The sequence below is a fragment of the Otolemur garnettii genome, unplaced genomic scaffold, assembly GCF_000181295.1.
Source record: "Otolemur garnettii isolate 467f Iridium unplaced genomic scaffold, OtoGar3 scaffold00299, whole genome shotgun sequence".
Taxonomy (NCBI): Eukaryota; Metazoa; Chordata; class Mammalia; order Primates; family Galagidae; genus Otolemur; species Otolemur garnettii.
The window spans coordinates 436,753-446,669 of record NW_003852694.1 but is presented as its reverse complement, the minus strand read 5'-3'; the positions used below and the strand labels follow the sequence as shown (position 1 = coordinate 446,669).

The window sequence follows — 9,917 nt, the reverse complement described above, 5'->3', positions numbered from 1 at the left end:
GATATAAATGAGTTACATTCCTATGACATCTTTCTAGTCACGGAAACATCATCAAACTTCTCAACAGAGACTCAAAACAATTCTAATATTAAACATTGAAATAAATACATTTGAGATAATTATGTACTCAATGTTTGGTGGATGTTCAAAGAGTGTCGGTGGTCATAGTGGTGGTAGGTAAAATCAAGGAAAAAATGATTGCAAAGTGAAAACTGTCAGTGGCACCTTTTCCTACCACACAGCTCAACAAGAAACAATAACAAATGGAGTGGGCTCTCTGAGTGTGTTCAGATCATGGTGCTTATTGTCATGACTCTGTATATCATCACCTCGTGTAGTAGATTTATTATGCAACCATTTGTATTCGTTCATTCTTCAACCTGCTTTTTCCAGTTCAGGTTCTCAGGCGGATGGAATATGTTCCATTGGCTCAGGACACAAGGCAGGCACCAGCCCTGGCCAGGACATCATCCTCTTGCAGGGTACCCTCACACACACCCAACCCACTCACACTGGGACTGTGTAGACCTAACAATTCTTCTCACGTGCACAGCTTGGGATAAGGGAGGATACTGGAGTACCTGGAGAAAAATCTACACAGACCCGGGGAAAATAGGCCACGCACACAGTGGCCCTGGCTGGGGGAGTGATTTTTTTTTCATAACAGTTAGCAGGAAAGGCCTTTAAACAAAACATCACCGAAGGACCTGCTATGACTGGATAGATGGTAGCAATTTAAATATATAAGACGGCTCTATGTGTGTCAGACAATGGTTAAGTGTCATGGACAAGAGTGAAGCAAGGTCGAGGGAGCAGAACATGGCCTGACATGCAGTGGGGTTTGGAGGGAGATGTTCTAAAGGTTAAAGGCATAGAGATTAGGCAGCTAAAGTCTAAAACTCTGCTTTGTAAGGACTAGTATCATGACTTTCTCCACAAATATTCAGCACCAATTTCTGCGTCAGAAATATAATTAATATTAGTTAAGTATTTGTTTTAAAACAAGACATAATTTATTTTAAAGTGCCTCAATCTCTAAAATATTAAATGAATAAAAGTTCTTATTCCAATTTCAGGATTATTAGGAAATTTGAACGAACAGAATTTCTTTCAGTTATATTTCCTGAATGAAGAAAAGGAAGAGGAAATAAAAATTTTAGGTGGAAATAAAATGGCTTTGTAGGGTGTTTAAAAGTTATGTAGCAAAACCTCTGGATTTGGAAAAGGGAAGGGAAACATTTATTATACCTATCTCTTTTTCTGCAGTTCCCTGCTGAAGTTTTTCTGAGTAACTTGACTTGTATTTATAAGCTATGTGGTGAGAAAGAGCAAAATTAAGATTAAATGACACGTCAGGTGCACCTTTGATCCTGCGAGTCTGTGTATTCACTTAGCATGTTTCTAAGACTGCAAAGTCACACTTGGAGAATATGAATAAATGCAAATATATATATATATATATATATACACACACACACACACACATACATCCATACCTATATATTGTGGATCACAGATCTAGACTGAAGACCCTCAGACTGTGGCTGGAGTTATCAAAAATCCAAAAAGCAACAATAAATTACAGTGAGAAAGAGGCAAGAACCCAAGGCAAATCCAAATATGGAAAAGAAAGATCATCCAGAACTGTGTTACCTGTTTCAGATTTACCTACATCTAGGGTTGAATACATAGTTCCATGCATGACAGCCTGGCATTTCCTGGTGGTTCATAAGAATAAATGGGACACTTTTTATCATTAAATCAATTGCTCAAGATCTAGAGAATGTGGAAGCCTCAACAGAGTAAGCTAATTGTTATGTTTTTTATTTTTATTTTTATTTTTGAGACAGAGCCTCAAGCTATCCCTCTGGGTAGAGTACCATGGCATCATAGCTCACAGCAACCTCCAACTCCTGGGCTCAAGTGAGTCTCCTGCCTCTGCCTCCCAAGTAGCTGGGACCACAGGTGCCCACCACAATGCTTGGCTATTTTTTGGTTGCAGCTGTCATTGTTGTTTTGGCAGCCTGGGCTGGATTCGAACGCACCACCTTAGGTGTACGTGGCTGATGCCTTAGCCACTTGAGCCATAGGTGCCAAGCCTAATTGTTATGCTTAAAGTCTTCTTAAAGTTTAGGTTAATTGAACAAGAAAACATTTACAATGTTTAAAAAGATTTCTAAATGTCCTTGAATGTCACCTCTACGTATCTGATTTAATTTAACTGATTAAAGTTTTAGAAGTTCCTTGTTTGTTACTAAGAGAACAGAGTAAAGCTTTGTAGAAAAAGTATCATTTGAACTGCAACCTCTATATCCGTTTTCTTTACTCTCTATTATGTCACCACAATTATTTATTTGACTATTTTTCAGCATTTCTGTATATTTCAAGAAAAATATACTAAAGAGGGTGGCACCTGTGGCTCAAAGGAGTAGAGTGCCAGCCCTAAATGCCAGAGGTGGCAGGTTCAAACCCAACCCCGGCCAAAAACTGCAATATATATACACACACTAAAGCATATATATACACACACTAAAGAAAGGCAAGTGACCAAAAGAACATAAAAGGGAGTAGCTGTGGTGTAAAAAAAGAAAAGCCTCAAGACTTGATGAAGAGTCCATGTGGGCAAAGGAAGAGAGGGAGTCCAACCTCATCCCAGAAAAGCCTGTGAATTGGTGATGGAAGAGTGAGGAGCTCCCTTTGGCTAAAACAGAAGTTACAGCAGCAGGAGTAGTGGTAGGTGAATGGTGGAATAACTGAATTTACCCAGCTTACGACTGGGAGCCACTGACTATTGTAATGGAGATAAAAAGCTCAGTGACAAAAAATGCGTTTGGGAGTTTAAAATTTCTTTTTTGCTTTCTATACTTTTATTAAATTTGACACTTATTTGAAGTGAGATTTTTAATTCAGAATTTGTTTTTGGTAAAAATATTTGAATCATACATGTTCTGCATTTGGGGGTAGCCAAATCAGTCACTGTCTTTCATGTTTGTTTTGTTTATTCTTCTACACATTCTCAAAAGAATTAGAGGTGTGTGGGAGAAAAAAATTTAATTTAAGATTATTTTGAGTGAATTGACAAGCAATTTAGAATGAAGACAATAGCAAAGAGGAAGAAAATGGGCCAAAAGCCAGTTAGTAAACAAAATACCTACCGTAAGAGTCCATATAATTCCTATAGTGAAAAGTCTAACATTTTATTAACTAAAGAAAACATAGAAATATGATCATATATAAGATAAATGCCTACTAGTTACTGAGAAGAAGGGACGTTTCATTGACCACAGAGATTTCATTAAAAAAATCTACTATAAAACTATGCAAGAGCTACTCTAATGACAAAATAGAAAATCTCCCCACTAATATTCCTGCAACAAATATAGCCACTACCTTTATATGAGTGTTCTTCTAACTACTTTCAATTTCGGCTAAAATAATAATTGAAAAGCCCATTTCATAAAGTTAAATGTGTGGATTACATATTGTATTATGATATAAAGTGCAGTGGGAAACCATTCTTCCTCAAAGAGTTCTTCATCCAAGCATCACTACGTTTGAAATGAAATAACTTTATCCAATTAAGATATGTCCATTTCAGGAAATTCACTTTAAAGTGGAAGCATTCCTACAGGGCAATACATAAAGTTACTAACTATATTATTTTATCGCATTTGATTGTTTTCCTTTAATTTCTAAACCTAAGCTATCTGAAGCTTGCCTTACACGAAGCCCACACACCTGTGACAATTTGACTTATAAAAGAGACAAGATTTGGATAAATTCCAGGTCATAATTAGGAGTAGTCTCTTCCAATACAAGACCACGAAAATCTGATGTAGCCTCATTTCAGATCAATTATGTTAGACCGGCTCCTTGTCCCTCACGATGGGATAGATTGTATGTATATCTGCTGATGTTTTAGACATGAACTTTCATCAGAAATCACTTCTTTTGAACACTACGATTTGGACTCTTCTAGAGTAAGAAGAAACATGAACTTTTGTTCTTTCAAAGGATACACACGAGGGGAATATCCCTTTCTTCACAGTTGAAGGAAACAGGAAACAAATGCCCTATCTATTCCTTTACCACAAGTTATTATTATTTTTGTTTTTGAGCTCAAGGTTCATGTATCTCTGAACAGCTATAAAAGGGCTTCCTGGAAAACACAAAGCAAAAAAAAAATATGTGTCTCTACTCACATGGTTCTTTCCTACCAGAGAAAGGAGGATCACACACCGGCAGATATTGGAATTGTAAGCGTGGACACCACATTTTGTAAAATCATTGAACCCTGAGCTGACTTGCAGTACAAAGGCAGCCATGCAGGATGAAGATGGATATGTCACCCTAAATGTTAAAAGTCAAAAGCCAGGTCTCACCTCAGGTAAGTATGTCTAGAGCCAGCAATCTGGAAATTAATTAGTGAAATGGGTCAATCCTATATTCTTTTCTTCTACTAGTGATAACACATAGTTGTTTTTTTTTTTTTCCTGAATGATATTTTTTTCTCTGCAGCATCTGAGTGGTGTCTACAAAGGCTCATAGTGATTTATATAGAATATATACAAAAATATAAGCGCATGGAATGTTAAGGCTCTTAGAGTTCAATGCTGAAGGGCATAGAAGCAAAGAGATAAGGGAAAAGACTGTTTGGAAGCTCCATTTTCTCAAATGTCAGCAAATGGTGTGACTGTCCATTATTTATGGGGGTAGGTGCACCAAGCGTGAACAGTTAACTACATTTTGGCTTAGAGAAGGAAAGTCCATGTGGGGTATGGATGGGGTGGTGCCATGTGGGTATGGATGGGGTGGGATGGATGTGTGGTATGGCAGTGGGTGGTGCCAATTCATGGTCACCAAGGCAAGAGAGGTCACAGGTGAGATCTGCCAATCCAATGAAGCCGTTTATATGACGTGGAAAACCCCAAGAAGGCAGAGGCAGATGTGACCCTGCCCCAACTCAGCCGCACTGGCGGCTTCAACACATCTTTATTGTGTGCTTACAGGCGAGTCTGCTTCCTCCTCCTGGTGGCGTATGCTGGCTTTGATTCTGCTGGTCTTGTGCATGGGGATGGTGGTTGGCATGGTGGCTCTGGGGATTATATGTAAGTATTGACTCTGCCAAAGATTGGATTGAGGAAGGCAATACTGATGAATCACGGTGAATCCCACTGAGCCTCTTAATTGTCACTATTTATCTATTCGTCACTATTTCAATTGTCCTCTACATAGCTGTCAAGATAGTCTCAATCAAGGAGAGCTCCGACCTTTCCCTTTTGATTAAAATCACTTTTAACTTTTTTTATAAATTAGAAATTAGTTTTAAGATTTAAAACTGGCATTTAAATTCGTCTTTAGTTTGAATCAAAACTATCTTATTGAACACTTTTTTCCTCTCTATGTGTTACATATCTTAAAACCCAGCCAAAGTGAAGTTTTCTTGATTTCATAAATAAATCCTGTGTCACCTTGTCTGAAATTTTGCTCATTTTATTTGCTCTCTTTACCTAAAATGTCCTGCTTCTCATTCTGTTTACTGAAATCCTAGGTTTTATTTTTCCGGTAAGTCTCATTGTAGTCTGTGGGGTTGTTTATTTTTCATAGGCTATTTTAGAGTCTTTCATGCCCCATCTTTTATTTACCTGAATATCACAAGAACTTTAAGCATAACAAGAAATCAATGCATTTTGAAATGAATAAATATCTTAGCATTACCTAAGGAACAGAAAATAACAGGGGTCATTCACCTTTACGAACTTTGCTGAGAAATCTGTATCAATATCAAAGCAAAAAATTCTGTATTTAAGGGAATGGGCGGGTTATTGGATCTTGGGCTTGTCTTATTTGTTATTGTCTCCTTCAAATAGTTCACTTATTATTTGAGATGACCCTCAGGTTTTATTTTTGTATATTTATTAATTTGTTCTTTTATTCCTCTTCTCCCTTACCCCTTTTCAACTCTCCTTTACTCCGTGTGTCTAGTAAACTCTCCATTTTGGTAATTCTACTAAAATGAAAGTTCACTGAAGGATCTTTCTATCTTCCTTACAATGCTGGGGCAGAATTGTTATTGTCTAATTTTTACATCTAGCTGTCACACAGCAAAATTACCTACAAACTGAAAATGAACATCTCTCAGGAGCTCTGGAACAGTTAGCAAAGAACTTCTGCCAACATTTATCCAAACAATTAGAACCAAAAAGTAAGTATGGTTTGGTAATCTCTTCATCTTCCCAACTCCTGGAATATTTCTGTGATAGTAACTGGAAGAGCCTTGAGATCTGCAGGAAATAGGAATTGGGAAAATGTAATCCCAAAGAGTGAAATGGGTCTCGTGCTTGGTTTTTCCTTAAGGCCATAAATGCAGCCCCTGTGACGCAAACTGGAGATATTATGGAGATAGTTGCTACGGATTCTTCAGGCACAACTTGACATGGGAAGAAAGTAAGCAGTATTGCACTGACAGGAACGCTATTCTCCTGAAGATTGCCAACCAGAACATTCTGGTAAGGAGATCCTATGTGAAATATTTTAGAGATATAGGGAGAAAAATTTTAAATGTACCATTTGACCTTTTTTGTTTTGGGGTTTTTAAACATCGTTCTTATGTCTTTCAGCTTATGCCAATCTAACAACCTTATCAAATTTAATAAGAATTACAGAGCTTGCTGGGCGGGGTGGCTCATGCTTGTAATCCTAGCACTCTAGGAGGCTGAAGTGGGTGGATTACTTGAGCTCAAGAGTTCCGGACCAGCCTGAGCAAAAGCGAGACCCCGTCTCTACTAAAATAGAAAAACTGAGGCAAGAGGATCGCTTGAGCCTAGGAGGTGGAGGTTGCTGTGAGCTATGACTCCATGGCACTCTCTACTCAGGGCAACAACTTGAGACTCTGTCTCAAAAAAAAAAAAAAAAATTACAAAGCTCAAATACTCAATCCAGTCATGGTGTACAGAGTTGCTGTAATTGACTTGTACCTTCCTGAGAGCTACAGTACATGGGGGTCAGACTGGAGGAGTCAGCCCAGTGATGTTCATGATCATTTGTATCCCCTGCCATTCTAATCTGTTGTACCATCTATTTATCTGTTTGTGGGCTCAGACTTATAGAGAAAATGTTCACATAAAAAAATGAACTCTTAGGGCGGCGCCTGTGGCTCAAAGGAGTAGGGCGCAGGCTCCATATGCCAGAGGTGGTGGGTTCAAACCCAGCACTGGCCCAAAACTCCAAAATTAAAAAAAAAAAAATTAAAAAAAAGCCTCTTCTTTCAACTAAGGTAAAAAAGAAGATTTTCCTAAAATGTCACCTCCATTACAGAAAGATTAACTGGAGACATATAATAAGCATGTCCTAAATCTTACTACCCTAGGCTGATGCCAAGCTGAAGATTTATAACTAAAAGAAATAATGTAACATTTCAGAAATAAAGAATAGTTTAATTTCAGACAGAATTTCAGGTAGAATTTATCTGTCAGTTTCTACAGCCAAGTATATAATGTGGAATATTTCAAAGAATAAATCAGGAGTTAACAGAAAGTGTATCAGTGGTTTGAGCCTCAAGAAATAAGTAGTCAAAAGAAAAGAGATTTTTCACACAATATTGCTTGTGCAATGCCATTCCAAGTCTCATATGTTCATCTAGAAGCTCAAGTCACTTTTTCATTTGCCAAGAATGTATTCTTACCTATTATTCTGGCAAGAAGGAGAATATATGGGCATTTGGACTTCTTTTAATGTTGTTGTCCACAAATTGATTGATTGACTGATTCATCCATTAAGTCAACAAATATGTGTTGGGACTATTTCAGGACCTGGACCTATATTGATAATAAATCAAACAAAAACAAATCTTTACCATCAAGGCACTTATATTCTAGCCAGAGCAACAGGCAAGGAACAATACAATAAGTATGATAAATAGTGATGATTGCTAAGTACAAAAAAAAAATCAGGAAAGATAAATGTTCGTTATTTATAAATCTTCTTGAGAAAGTTATCAAATACCTCTCTTTCATGCAATCAACTAATACTTACCTATATGTAAGATTTTATAGGTAAGCTAAGCAATAAAACAAAAGCAAGTAGATGTTAAATCTAATGATTGTTAAATCAACAATGCATTTCTTGGCTTGGCACCTGTGGCTCAAGCAGCTAAGGCGCCAGCCACATACATCTGAGCTGGCAGGCTCGAATCCAGCCCGGGCCCACAAAACAACATTGACAGCTGCAACCAAAAAATAGCCGGGCATTGTGGCAGACACCTGTAGTCCCAGCTACTTGGGAGGCAGAGGCAGGAGAATCACTTGAGCCCAGGAGTTGGAAGTTGCTTTGAGCTGTGATGCCACAGCACTCTACCCATTTGAGGCTCTGTCTCAAAACAAAAACAAAAACAAAGAAAACCCAATGCATTTCTTTTTGTTTTTTTCTACCAAATAGTTGTTTACCATTCATCAAATATATTTGTAGTCTATTTGGGAGTCTAATCTTTGACTGATTTAAGAATGTATTACAAACATATAAGATTGTAATATTAGCAATTTTATGTACAATTTTTCCTGTGTATTACTGTTTTTTAAAATTCTAAATCAAGTCAACTTGGTATAATTATCAATATCAAACCATCAATATTAATATATACTTATAACCCAACTTTCTTTTTTGCCAAAAGTCTTATCTTGAAGCCTTATCTTTATGTCATTGTGGAGGGGAGGCATTCTGACCATTGTATTTGTATGTATGTCCTCCATAGGAATACCTGAAAGGTAGGACTGGTTTAATTCGTTGGATTGGATTATCTCGCCAGAACTCTAATGGGACCTGGATGTGGGAAGATGGCTTGGTACTCTCCAAAAATATGTAAGTCACTGGACACTCAGAATAAAAGACACTACTAGAGATTTATATCCCTGAGATCCTCTTTCCACTTGAGTACAAGATACTTAAAATCTGGGCAGTGTCTCTCTACCCTGCTCTGGGTATATAAGCAGCAGCTGAATCACTTACTTCTAGCCAGAGAACACTGGTAAGAAGACAAATCCACTTCCTCCTTTCTCCCATTCTTCTGTATTTTATCCAAGCCACAATCCACCTTTTTCTCAATATTTTCCCACTCATTCCTATATTCAACTTTATCACTGTAAGATCATATGTCTGTGCATGTGTGTGCGTGTTTAATTTGCTCTGATTCTTTCCTCACCTGCATTATTTTGTGGCTGAAAGTTATTACCTTGACTTTTACTTTGACTTTTCTGTATTATTTTACCCATTCTTCTATCCACTCCAAGAAGTAGGTACACTAGTTTACAAGAGAGTTCCAATGGCCATGAAATGCAGCTCCAACAGACAATGCTGGAAAGGGGGTCAATCACGTTAAGAGTTGAGTTGTTTACTACAGCTGTCCAGTCTCTAGTCATTGTATATCAAAGCTGAAATCTTTCTCCAATAAAAATTTAAACTGATAATTAAAACTTGTACACAATCTGATGATTACCTAAATTATTAATTAAGATATTCAACAAGTATGTATTAATTATTTGCGATATAGGTGGGAGCCCAGGATACCACAACTACAAGCAAGTGTCTTCACAGACCTTGGGCCTTAACTCGCTGCCTCATTTACAGGATAGTGGAAAAATTGGCATTCTCTCTCTTCTTTCAACAAATGAAAGTGGTGGTGTTATTGTTTTCTTACGGCTTTGGTGCTCTCTGCTTCCTTCTCAAGCTCTGTCTCCATAACTCCCTGGCTGTCTCCACCTTGTGACTAAAGTCTCTGTTTAAACATCACTTCTTCAGTGAGGCCAAGTCTAATTACCCAAACTAAACTAGCTTTCCTTCAGCCCTCGTCCACAGTCTATTGCACTGTTTTGCTTTCTCATAAATTTTAAATGCTGTCTGAAATGTTGTTGTGTATTTATTTG

At 37.5% G+C, this 9,917-nt stretch overlaps 1 protein-coding gene across 1 annotated transcript in view; it reads left to right on the top strand.

The window, feature by feature from the left end:
• The first annotated feature begins 4,225 nt into the window (after positions 1 to 4,225).
• The window catches only part of CLEC1B (C-type lectin domain family 1 member B), a 6,924-nt gene continuing 1,232 nt past the window's right edge, over positions 4,226 to 9,917 (top strand). The window contains exons 1-5 of the mRNA XM_023508960.1: positions 4,226 to 4,387; positions 5,010 to 5,108; positions 6,095 to 6,205; positions 6,358 to 6,509; positions 8,750 to 8,856. Of these exons, the coding sequence (XP_023364728.1) occupies positions 4,324 to 4,387; positions 5,010 to 5,108; positions 6,095 to 6,205; positions 6,358 to 6,509; positions 8,750 to 8,856 (533 nt within the window). The 5' untranslated portion in view covers positions 4,226 to 4,323. The remainder of the gene's footprint in view (positions 4,388 to 5,009; positions 5,109 to 6,094; positions 6,206 to 6,357; positions 6,510 to 8,749; positions 8,857 to 9,917) is intronic.